The 13,386-nt window shown below is 44.8% G+C and overlaps 1 protein-coding gene across 1 annotated transcript in view; it reads right to left on the bottom strand.

Moving 5' to 3' along the window:
• The window catches only part of CD101 (CD101 molecule), a 37,691-nt gene that overhangs the window by 5,924 nt on the left and 18,381 nt on the right, over positions 1-13,386 (bottom strand). Inside the window, 6 exon segments of the mRNA XM_047724905.1 lie at positions 4,297-4,692; positions 7,775-8,183; positions 8,661-8,692; positions 11,725-12,129; positions 12,837-12,975; positions 12,977-13,221. Coding sequence (XP_047580861.1) covers positions 4,297-4,692; positions 7,775-8,183; positions 8,661-8,692; positions 11,725-12,129; positions 12,837-12,975; positions 12,977-13,221 — 1,626 coding nt within the window.

Consider the following 13,386-nt stretch of genomic DNA (forward strand, 5'->3'; position numbering starts at 1 on the left):
TACCCAAATAGAAGTTGGGGAATAGGAACAAACACCATATAATTACAACTAATCCAGTCCCCAGGAAGCCTTATAGTCTTGCCTGTTAATTAATCCCAGCAAATTCTGTAGAATAAGACATTTATGTCTGGGTTCTGAGGGTGAAATAAAAAGATGAAGATATCTCCAGCCCCTACCTTGGCATGGTCATAGATAAGAAAGTAAGATGGAGAAGATGAGAGGTCCATTCCCCCAGGGAATTCCTCTTAATTTTTTTTTGTCTTCATTTGAGCCACATGCCCCACAGTTTCATTAGGTGGTCCTAAACTACCCAACCTGACATTGCTACATAGAGGTGGTGGAAAACCACCAGAGAATTGAGAATTGCTAGCATGTTAGATCTGACCTGGACTTTATTAATACATAAGCAGGTCCTTATAAGGAGTGCAATTACATTGTGATTTGGTAAGTCCTTGAGCATCTCTACTTGCCAGGCATTGTGCTGTGCTAGGAATGAGACACTCAGTCTTTGCCTTCTCAGAATGTACAGTCTGACGGTGCAGATGGATGTTAGCCAGGTGTGATAATTAAGAGAACAAGGCAAGTCACAGATCGTGGCAGTTATACTTGGAGGTAGAGGATTCATGGATGTTGACCAGAGAAAGATGACATGGGAGAACATTCCAGACAGGAGGTGGTCTATGTTGATGCAAGGTGTTGGACTATTGGTCTACCCTCTTGTGATCTTTCCCTTTGTCCTTGCCACTGCCTCTTTCCCCTCCAGAATGTAAAGGTTCTCAAGTCTCTACCACCTCCAAACCAACACGGAACAGAGTAAAAGTTCATTGACACCTCTCGCCACTTGTTATTTCCTCTCTTGTCCTTTACATCAAAGTTCTTGAAAGTGTAATCTGTATCTGCTGTGTCCACTTTCTCACCGCAGTCTGAATTTTCTCATTACTTGTCTACAATGGCCCTATAGTGTGAAATCCAAAGGATATTTCCCCCTTCTTATCTTCATTGATTTCTCTGAAATAGTTGAGTCTGTTGGCTTTCCCTTCCTTCTTGATACCCTCTCTGCTTTTGGTTTCTACGGTACCATTCCTACCTCTTGGCTACTCCTTTCATTCCCCTTCACAGGTTCCTCTTCTGCACTGATCAACAGTGATAGATCTCAGGAGTCCCTCATGGGACACCATTATTGGCTATAAGTTGATGCCTTCTAATCTACAGCTCTGGCAAAGATCTCACTTGGAAGTCCCCATGTCTACTAGGTAGAACTCTTCCGGTAATTTACACGTACTCCAGGGGCGCCTGGGTGGCTCAGTGGGTTAAGCCGCTGCCTTCGGCTCAGGTCATGATCCCAGGTCCTGGGTTCGAGCCCCACATCGGGCTTTCTGCTCAGCAGGGAGCCCGCTTCCTCCTCTCTCTCTGCCTGCCTCTCTGCTTACTTGGAATTTCTCTCTGTCAAATAAATAAATAAAATCTTTAAAAAAAAAAAAATTTACACGTACTCCAAACTCAATTCCAGCCCAGTTTATTAAAAATTGAACTAATTTCCCCTTCAGACTTTTCTTCTATACCCACTGAAAATTTGATATTCATCCTTGGTTCTCCCCTTCTGTTCATGCACCCTCCACATATATCTAATCAGTGTCTAACTCCTGAAGATGACGCCTCCCAACACTGAATGCCTGCCCTTCTCTCAACCCTTGTGTGTACTGCCTTAATTTAGGCCTTCATCTTGTCTCACCTCGGTTCCTACGATCAATTTCAAATGGTTCTCCCTTCTCTGTGTCTGCCTCCCTTCTAGTTCATCTTTAACACAGCTCCAAATGGGAGCTTTCTAAAATGTAAATCTCATGCTGTCCCTCCCCTGCCTGAACTTGTTTGCTGACACTCTATAACATTCATGAATAAGTTCACCCTCCCCTTTGATATCCAGACCCTCTCCATCTCACTAACTTCCTCTCTGTCCCTTGTGCAACAGCTTTTAATGTCATCTTGCATAGTCTTTCCTTTTCCTAAAATATCTTCTCTTCCTTTTCCTAGGCTGCATACCCCAAGGAACTTCCTGGATCTCCTCCCCACACAGCCCTTTATCCCAGCCCTGCCTCTGTTCCTTCATCTTGAGGCTGCTTCTTTGATGACCGCTATCATTTTGGACTTCAAGTCCCCCATCAGAATCTGAGCTCTTTGGGAAAAGACTCCGTAATACACATTTTTGTGTTTTCAGATCCTCACAGTTACTTATTGAACAACTTAAAATATTTTGTCACATATATAGATATATCCATACATATATATGTACGTGTGTGTGTGTGTGTGTGTGTGTGTGTGTGTGTAGCATGTTTGGTGGCATAAGGGGATAGAGAGTTAACATTTTGACCACTTACAATATTCTAGGGACCATGTTACTTTATACACATTTGTATTATGATCCTCACTTTATGAGTAACCTGAGGTTCACAGAGGTTAAATAACCAGGGTATGAGTTCGTAGGTAGGTGGCAGGGCTGTGATCTGAGCCTAGGCTCATCTAATTCCGAACCCCAGGATTTTTCAAAGCCCCTCCTCCACTGCCACCGCAACTCCGCAACTCCCAGAAAGGAACAGCCAGGTAGAGGAAGCGAGATCCTGTAATTGAGGATTTACTTGGGAACCCTTAAATGTGGTTATAAAAAACCCTCAGCTGATTGTGGCACAGGCTTTCAAGCTTCTTCGACTGTAAGGAATACAAAGACCACCTAATTTTTAACGTTTTCTTTTCAGAGTTCATCTTTTTTAAAACCTGTCACCTGATTTATAAGGATTCCACAAAGATTAACAGTATATATACATATGCGGTGAAGGATCCCATCTGTCTCAGAGGAGATGTGCTTTTTAGTCACAGAATAGGTATGTTTTATACTTGTTATCTATTTATGCTGCTACCAAAACCCACTGATGCTATAGGGTCTGCGGATTCCAGTGAGAAAACAGGTATGGAATGTGCTCAGGGTTGTGGGACTTCCCACAATTGTTAGACTAGAAGAAAAGCCAAGAGGAAGAAAAATTCTCTCTGGACACTTGGGAGAAAAGTTCTGCTGAAGAATGGTCAGGGGAAAGGATGATGGAGCCCCAGGGAACAAATCAGGTAATTGGCTTCCTCTCCAGAAGCTTGGCCGGGGCTGGGTTCCAACTAACCCTACTTCAAAGAAGTTGACACCTTCCTGGGCAGCACCTTTTCTCCATGCTAAGGAGCGTCACCCAAGCTAGCTGGTATTTTAGGAATGTGACCTTTCGTTGATCCTTCTTACCCTTCTTGGTGTGGGACACCGAGACCACATCTCTACGTCTCCAGTGTCCCTTTCCCAGTGTAAGTTCAGCTAATAGCTCGCCTCTCAGCCTCACCTTAAACCCTGCCATAAAGGAGTGGCTGAGAGATGAGCTTGGCTACATCAGGCAGCACAGTGATCACCAGGGAAGATTCACGGATCTGGCTGGCAAAACTGTTGCTTTCGTGAACAAATGCTTCATGAATGTCTATTACGTGCTCGGCACCAGGTTGGCTGGAAGGATGCTCTCCTCTCTTTCACAACCACCTTTTCCACATCCCACCTAAAGCTGTGCACTGAGTAGAATGGTCTTCCTACATAGAGAATGGCCATGCTGTGGCCAAGGTCTTTCAGGAGCTACCCTCCTTGTTGACCCTGTAAACGAGTTCTATGGGGCACACTTCCTCCTTCAATGCCTTGCAAGCTGTCATTAGGAGACACACATCAAACTGACTATCATTATCAAAATCCTGCTAATCTGTTGAACATATAGAGTGATAAGAAGCTTGGCACTTATTCATTGAGAAAGGTTTCGTTTTGTTTTTGAGGTGGGGAGCATTTAGATGTAGTTGACTTGGTTTCAACCCAATGAAACCTCAAGTCACTCTACCCCTACCCCTCACTCTGACTCCCACTGCAGATCTGAGCCTTCTGAGAGTGGAGAATCAGCCAAGGGGTAAGGATGTCTACTGTGAACATTATTTTGTTCTTTGAAAGGGTACAAAGTTGGTGGTTTTTTTGTGTGTTTGTTTGTTTGTTTGGGAGGGTAAGGGGGGAAGTGGGCCAGATGCCCCTGACATTTAAATGTCAATGCCAAAAACTCTCGTAGACCTTGTCGGTTCAAATGGGGAATGCAAATTGGCACTGAGAGAAATGGCAGAGTCACTTTCTTTAGGGAATCTGTAAATTGTTTTCAGCAAAACATAACTGAGAAGGAAAGCATAAGAGAGGAGACAAAGATTCTCCTGACCACGGGCCAGGACAGATTATCCCCTTGTTACCTGAAGGCAGCACCGTGAGCACCATAAGCTGTGACTCGTCTGAGGCTTGCTTGACCCACTTGCTTGGGTTGCCATGCAGCTGCCACTCGGCCACTCTGCACCAGTAGAGCCCAGCATCCTCCATCTCTACCCGATGAAGCTGCAGGACAAAGTCTGTAGAGGATGAACGGTAACAGAACAGAGGCCTCCTGAGCTCCTCTTCGCCATACTCCAGCAAGCCATCATGCTGCAGGTGTACCAGCATTTTCGTTCCAGAATTTTCCCTGTTCCGGTACCACATCACAGAGAACAGGGAAGCTGAGCTGCCAGGACTCTCCAGGCTGCAGCGGATGGCCACCTGGCCGTGCTCGGTAGCATTCTCTGTCCTGTACTCTTTGGACACACGTACTTTACTTCCTAGGAAATAAAGTGGCAATACGTTCGAGAAGAATCCAGATTTTTAGTTTGGATACTGCGTCTGAAAAATGTAGTTTTCACTGAGGAGATGCGGTCTTAAAATCCTTAGACATCAGGTCTTTCATCTGTAACATGTTTTTCCTTGACCCCTGTTCTTCCTCCACATTTGCTAGAACATTCAAACTGGCCATTTTCCTTCTTCAGGCTTATCTCTTGTCTGCTGAAAACCTGCCCTGGAAACCACCTAGCTTCAGTGGGTGTTCTGCCCTGCTGCTTTTACCCCTCCCCGGTCAACTCTTTCTTCTACTTCCCAGAGGGATCCTTCAAAACTTCCAGCCATCCTCTCGAGCTGTGTATGGCACCAGTGCCCCTTGTTCTTAGCAGATTACCCTCCTCTCATACGCCCACATATCATCTCAGTTCTAGAGGCAAGGAAAGAGGAGGCTATCAGAGAGAATGAACATGTTTATACACATGTTAGACTACCATTCAAGGAGACACTAAATTACTGGATTAGACTAAGCTGTTTTTTTATTATGTTCAATTAGCCAACATATCATTAGTTTTTGACATAGTGTCCAATGATTCACCAGTTGACTAAGTTTTAAACAGATTTTGACATTTACTTTTGTAAAAGTTCCCCTCCTAACCAGCAGGTGAGAACTTCGAAGGCCAGAATAGTCACAAACAAAATATAGAAATTATAGTACACACTAAATTTTCGACTCTACTACAAACATATTTATTAAACTGTCTTTAAAAGAATGACTTCAGGGGCACCTGGGTGGCTCAGTGGGTTAGGCCTCTGCCCTTGGCTCAGGTCATGATCTCAGGGTCCTGGGATTGAGTTCCACATTGGGCTCTCTGCTCGGTGGGGAACCTGCTCCCCCCACCCGCCTGCCTCTCTGCCTACTTGTGATCTCTCTCTCTGTCAAATAAATGAATAAAATCTTAAAAAAAAAAAAAAGAATAACTTAAAGAATGACTTCAGGGCACCTGGGTGGCTTAGTCAGTTAAGCATCTGCCTTTGGCTCGGATCATGATCATGGGGTCCTGGGATCAAGTCCCCCATCGGGCTCCCTGATCAGCAGGAAGTCTGCTTGTCTCTCTTCCTCGGTCCCTCCCCCTGCCCATTCTCTCTCTCTTTCAAATATATATATATATATATATATATATATATATATATATATATATCTTTTAAAAAATAAAATAAATAAAAGAATAACTTTATCTGATCCTGGATTTGTTGCTGTTATTGTTACCATCTTGACCCTCTCCTTCCTTTCATGGCAAAGTATTGATATATTAGTTTATATGATACTGTTTCTGCTTCCTCATCTCTAATTCCTCCCTACTGGACTACAATCAGTCTTCCAGTCATGCTCTGGCCAAGACCCTCAGTATGGGCCCAATTTCCCAGCTCAAGACACTTTGTTTTGTTGTCCTCTCTGTGTTTTATCACTGAAGTCCATTTTCTTCTTAAGTTCTCTCCTCTTTTGATTTCAGAGAAAATGTCTCTCCTACAATTCTGACCACTCCTTTGCAGTATCTTTCCCTGGGGCCTCTTCCTTAACTCACACCACACACCAGGGTGCACAGCTGGCCACCCCCACCCACAGATATGTTTTGTTTGACACCCTCAGAATTTGAAAAGAACTCAGATTCGTTGCGTACATTCTCAAATCGAGTGATGTCACACGAGAAAGATTTTAGGTATTTCTTGATATACTAAAAGATCAGACAACACTGAGCCCACATTTATGGATGGGAAGTGTTTGCTAGCTTGAGCTAAGGAGTGGCTGCCTCCTTAAAAAGGGTGTGCATACACTGTCGAGATCTGGCTTGGGCAAATGGGAGAAAGGGCTGCCAGCCACACAGATAGAGAGTGTAAAAGTATGCACGGGTCTCGTGGGATGGCAAGGATGATAATGCAGTTTGGGACCTGCTGAGTGTAAAGGTCTCAAGGGCATCCAAGTAGAAATGTACAATAGCCAGTTGGGTAGAAAGACTTGGAGCTAAACATCAAGACTGAGAGCAATTTCATCGAAGGTGGTAGTTGAAACTAAGGAAGAATTGAAGAAATTCTGAAGCAAGCAGAGAATAAGAAGACAAAGGGGCCCAGGATCTGTCCCTGAGGAACACCCACATTTAGCAGGGAGAAGAAGGCCTGAAGAACATGGAGAAGAGGAGGCAGAGCAGCAGGAAGAGATCCCAACGCTAAGCTACTGTCTTGCTCTGCCGCCCCCAACAGATTGTAAGCTCCTTAAGGCAAGAGCTGTGCCTTATTTCTCGTTGTATCTCTAATTGTCTAATGCAGAGCAATGTTCATTATAATCTTATTTTTGGGTGTTATATTGAAAATAAAATTTTAAGCACCACTTATTTGCATTGTGCTGTTGGATCTCAGCCAGTTTCTGAACCTTCGCTGTGACATTCATTTAATTTTAATCAACATTGGAGGTGACCTAACTAACACCAAGGGATCTAATGAACCCTGCCCACATTTCGACCGCAGCACTCCTAGACCAATGCAAATGGATGGAACTTCTGTTACATCTTTAAAGATCTCCTGAGGAAGAGGAGACTCACTCAGTAAGCCATTCCAACAGTTAACTACTCTTATTCGCCTTATGTTTAGGCAGCCAAATGTTGAAAAGCAATTTTTCCACACATCCCTATAGAGTTGTACAGTTTCTGTTCACAGTGGGAGAAATATGCTTCGTATTACTCTTTCTTTGCCAAATTACAGTAGAGCCCCACTGGAATGACACAGCTTGTTATTATAGAGATCTAGAGATACGACACGCTAGGTAGCTCCAGAGACCAGGCTGCCAGGCTAATAAGCAAACCAAAGGGATCTAGTCCCCATCCAAGCACCTTGAAGCCACAGACTGATTCACCTTAAGTGACACCTGCTTCCTCTGCTGGGCTACCAGGTCCTGCATTCATTGTGTAGGTGGACACTCTTCCTATGACCCTGGTTCATATTTCTACCTTCACATAACCACTCTAAAGAAAAGCTGCCCAAGAGAAGATGGAAATCCTATAGAAAGACATGTGAGAATACACTTGCAAGGTTTACCTGTGGGCCTGAGTTTCAATTCTGTCAGACCCGACTTCTTTTCTCCAAGCTTATGCCAAGTGCCATTTGTAGACAAGAGCCATTCCTCCACAGTGCAGTGGTACTTGCCCTGATCGCTGTCTTCCACATTCAAAATGTGTAGCTGAAACAAGTCTTGGGAAACTTTCTTGGGGTAGAATTTTTGTTTTCTCCTTGGGGTGTGAAATTCATCCCCATATTTTACAACATTGGTTTGGTCCATTTGCAGGATCCTCAGCCAGATTGCGTTAGTGGAACTGGGAAAGAAGTACCAAATGACGGCTAACTGAAGATCTCCAGTGGACTGGGACAAGATGCTACATTCTATGTTGGTGTTGGAGTTGATGAGGATCTCTCGGACTTGACTGCTTGAGTTCCTTGCAGCTGCTCTCTAAATTAAAAGAATGGTGACAGTAACTTTTGTTACTTCACTAGAAAATAGAATTTTAAGGTAGAAGGGACATTAGAGGTCAACTAAGGCAATGCATCCTACATTCATTGGATGTAGGCATTCCGTCCTGCACAGTCCCACTAACTGCCCACAAAGCCTCTGGATAGCTCACCAACTGACAAAGCAGCACGTTCCATCTTTGGACATCACTGCCACTAGAGAATTCTTTCTTTTTTTTTTTTTTTTTAAAGATTTATTTATTTATTTATTTGACAGAGAGAGAGCACAAGCAGGCAGAGAGGCAGGCAGAGAGAGAGGAGGAAGCAGGCTCCCTGCTGAGCAGAGAGCCCGATGCGGGGCTCGATCCCAGGACCCTGAGATCATGACCTGAGCCGAAGGCAGCGCTTAACCCACTGAGCCACCCAGGCGCCCTAGAGAATTCTTTCTGATGTCAACTTGGATTTTACCACTCTGTACCTTCCACTCACTGGTCTTGGTTCTACCCTTAGCTGGCAGAGTAGGATAGAGAACATGGGGCAGGATGGAGTGTCATACAGAAAACCAATCTCTTCCACATGGTAACGCCTCACTATCAAAGCCTAGACATTTTCTCTTCTGTCGCATCTTATAAATCAGTGAGAGAAAGTGACCCTATTAATGCTTTGTCTGTGTACTCACTCTCCAGAATACTCCTGGATTCACAATTTGCTGACATGTCCTTGTTTGTTTTCGCCTTCAAACATGGGTAAATAAGAGGTAGTTGTAGGTGGGCTATTAAAATTGTATGTCTCTTAGGGCGCCTGGGTGGCTCAGTGGGTTAAATCCTCTGCTTTCAGCTCAGGTCATGATCCCAGGGTCCTGGGATCGAGTCCCACATCGGGCTTTCTGCTCAGCAGGGAGCCTGCTTCCTCCTCTCTCTCTGCCTGCCTCTCTGCCTACTTGTGATCTCTGTCTGTCAAATAAATAAATAAAATCTAAAAAAAAAAAATTGTATGTCTCTTTGAAGCCAGTCAATGGGAATCTCATACAGATATGGAGTCAGCTATCCTTTTACTCTAGCAGCCTTTCTACTCTATCAGAAAGAAGAATGCTACAACCTGCTTTCCAAACCTTATTCTAACTTCTTGCTGTTATCGCTAATTCTACTTTTGTAATGGCTTCTTGAAGTTGACAGTAGGTCTCTTTCCTCTTCCTTCAACAAATACATATTAAGCACACACTGGGTTATGTGCCAGACCATTCCAAGCTCTGTGGATACCTCCCATCAGCGGGTTCATAGTCTACAGGGAGAAAAACTAGTTACAGGCACAGAGGTTTACAGATTGCAACACTGTGTCAGCCAAATGTGACAAGGTATGTCAGAAATGCTGTCGAGCCCAGGCAGGACTATCTAACTCAAATACGGCAGTGGGGAGAGGCTTCCTGGAGCAGAGATCTCCAGGCCAAGTCTTAAGAGTTAATAGGAATTTGTCTGGTGGAGAAAAGGTTAAAGAGTTCACACAAGATTCCCTCTCTCTCTCTCTCTGCCTGCCTCTCTGCCTACTTGTGATCTCTGTCTGTCAAATAAATAAATAAAATCTTAAAAAAAGGGGGGGGGGTGCCTGGGTGGCTCAGTGGGTTAAAGCCTCTGCCTTCAGCTCAGGTCATGATCTCAGGGTCCTGGGATCGAGCCCCGCATCGGGCTCTCTGCTCAGCGGGAGCCTGCTTCCCTCTCTCTCTCTCTCTCTGCCTATCTCTCTGCCTACTTGTGATCTCTGTCTGTCAAATAAATAAATAAAATCTTAAAAAAAAAAAAAAGAGTTCACACAAAACCCATGACTTGAACAAAGACTAAAAGTGAGGGAGAACATAGAGTATTTGAAAACCTGCAAGTAGTTCAGTGTGGCCGGAGCTCAAATTCAAGATGGAAAGTAGAAGATGATGCTGGAAAGTCATAATGTAAAGACATAAATGTGCCAGGTTATAAAGGATCTTGCAAGCCATGCTATGGGAGTTTGGATAAGGTGGATATGGAGGCATTATGGTTTCTCACCTGGGCCACTGATGGATTGTGTAGACATGGAGAACAGTGTAGGAGGAGCAGCTTTGGAAGAATAAAAATAGTGCATTTATGTTTGGACTTACTAAGTGTAGATATGCCTCAGAGCTAACTGCATAATGAGTCTGGGGATCAAGAGGAACCTTTCAGGATAATGGATTTGACAGTCGTCACTATATAGGTTGAACCAGGAATAAGCCCACTTCAGGAAACTGTATAGAATGAGAAGGAAACAAGCTAAAGCTGAAACACAAAGGAATGGATCTGTGAAGGAGGAGAACTCTGCAAAAGAGAATGAGAAGAAACAGAGTGTTAGGAAAGAAACCAAGAAAATCTTGTGTTGTGAGGCCAAGGAAAAAGAAAGTTTCAAGAAGAAGGGATTGAGTTGACAATCTTAAATACCACGGGAAGGACAAAGCAATTAAGGCATGAGTTAATCAACAAGGAGATTGTTAAATGTCACTCAGCAGCAGAGAGAATAATAGCTTCCACCATGTCTGACCATTCTCTTGGTACGTCAGGCACTGTCCGGGGCACATTACATTATATCACCACCTTACAGTGCACAGCAGCAATTTAGGGATGAAGTACCTAGACTAGGACAGACTGAATGACTTGCCCAACGCTAAGCCGCTCACTGGTGCCTGTCAAGTGGCAATGACTTCAAAGGCTCTTGAACACAATGTCTTTAGAGAACAGAAGTCATAAAAGAAGATACATGGACCCAGCGGGACTTTGCCCAGGTTGTGTCTTACTTTTTTACCTCTGCTCTTTCACCAGCTGATGAGGTAAATTCTATTTGACAAAATCAGATATTCTCTCTTTACATTAACATGTTAAATCAAGAGGATAAATGTATTCTAATGGAATTGACATTATCCTTACCAGTAGGGGAGACATTGCAAATATTTAATGATTAGTAAGGCACAGGCAGTGACCAATCCAAAGAATGCCTCCCTCCCCACCAGAGCTGATCTGAGAAGCCCCCTGTTGTGCCACATGATACCTTTCACTTGCTGGGTAGAGGGGACTTATGGAAAGAGGGGGATGGGCCCTGGAGCAACAGTAACTAGTAGTCCGTGTGGAGGTATGTCAATGTTTTAACAGCCAGTATGGCTGTCCCATGTGTACTAACTTCATATTAGCCTGGACATTGGTTTTATTCAGTGCTAACTTATATAGTCAAAACATTGGGGGGAGGTATTTTATGTTTTAATTCTATAACTTGCCTCAAATAAGAGAAATTTGTTTGTTTTTAAAGCAAGGATTAGGGGTGCCTGGGTGGCTCAGTGGTTTAAGCCTCTGCCTTCAGCTCAGGTCATGATCTCGGGGTCCTGGGATCAAGCCCCACATCGGGCTCTCTGCTCGGCAGGGAGCCTGCTTCTCCCTCTCTCTCTGCCTGCCTCTCTGCCTACTTGTGATCTGTCTCTCTCTGTGTCAAAGAAATAAATAAAATCTTTAAAGAAAAAAAAAAAGCAAGGATTAATTTCCAGTGGTGTTTACCTGGTAAAGCGACGGCTATCATCAGTGAGTGAGAGATGGCAGAAGCCCTTGCGGGGCCACTTGTGCATAGGGAATTTCTGACATAAACTTCTACTTTACACTGATAAACTCCTGCTTCTTCCTCAGTGGCATCATGGATTAAGAGTTGAGAATGAAACGAGGACTGGAGAACTTTTGTCTTCTTTTGGAACTGAAGTAGGTCTTCCCCCCACTCAATAGTGCCATTATGGGTGATTCGAACAAGTAGGTGAAAGACTTGAGATCTTGCTGGCTGGAACAGCCACGTCACAGTGAGTGGCACCCTGAGGTTGGCGTAGTCAGCCTCCACTACGCAGGACAAGCCAAAGTTCTTGCCTAATTCCGCTTTGGGCTGACGGCTCATCAGCTTAACCCGTAAACTCAACTCTGTGGGCAGAAACACATGGGAAACACCAATGCCAATATGCTTATCAAATCAAAGTTCTCCTACCTACCACCTCTTCATATGGAACCATGCATTCATACATGGGGAGTCCCAAATATTGGGGCTTAAAAGTTGAGCTCACAGTACAGTCTGTCCTGAATTCTGGCCTCAATTTTCCAAAGTTGATCCTATTCTGAGAGCGTTCCCAGCAGGAACAACAAACAGGCAGTGTTTCTCCAGCTTGCCACTTAGACAGATGCTACTGAGTGGGTGGAGTGCTCTCCCCTCCCCACCCCTACCCCTGGGTGGCGGGCCTCCCCTGATTTCCACTCATGGGCTCAGCGTCTCTCTGGCGCACAGGCTTGAAGAGACTCTGCAAGCCCAGAGCTGCAACTATAGAAGCCTGGATGTACAAAGTTCACGTCCACGGGCACAGGTCCTCTATACGTCCACTCTAGCTCATAGGCTTTTGTGTTTAGCTCTGACCAACAACCGACGAGTGGCACCCTACACATGATCCTTATAAAGAGGAGTAAACTTTAGAGACTGGTGGACAGACATGGCAGCCAGAGACTATGCTCTGTGTCCTGGGGTGCACGTGCCACAAGGAGGGGTTTCGGGATGACGTACAAATTCCACCACATCCCACCGTCAAGGAAGGTACTGCTGATATTATTTAAGTTTAGAACAGGATTTCTCTGACACTTACCCAGAGACTTGACAGTGACTGCCAACTTCTGAGTCCAGCTCCGACCTCTGGCGTGGTTCTGGGTGCCCTCAGACACTCGGCACTCGTACACACCGCTATCTGTGGTGCTGGTGGGGCTGATCTCCAGCTGGAAGGTGGCCCCAGTCCATTTTCTCCAGCCTCGTGGGGCCCCGGTTGTTGAGTTGCTTGTAGGAGGCCGCCAGCTGCACGGCACCATCTTGTTGCATACTGGCCACCAACTCCGGCTGCACCTGGCCTTGTGGGAGGCGCCACCATTCCACGGACAGGAGACCCACAGCCCCATCTGCCTTGCAGAGAAGCGTTAATGCCTCTCCTTCCCACATGGCTTCCTGCTTGTTCTTGGTGGATAAGACCACATTTCTTGCTGTTCGTTACAGATTTGAGAGGAAAAAGAAGTATTTCAAGCAAATGAAAATTTTACTAAAACACAGTGAAATCTCTTTAATTAGGCCTTGACTGGTTTGTGACAAATCAGATCGGGCTGTTGACTGTTCTTAACACCCCCAGAAAAAAGATTTGCTAACCACTT

Source organism: Lutra lutra, chromosome 4 (genome assembly GCF_902655055.1).
Source record: "Lutra lutra chromosome 4, mLutLut1.2, whole genome shotgun sequence".
Taxonomy (NCBI): Eukaryota; Metazoa; Chordata; class Mammalia; order Carnivora; family Mustelidae; genus Lutra; species Lutra lutra.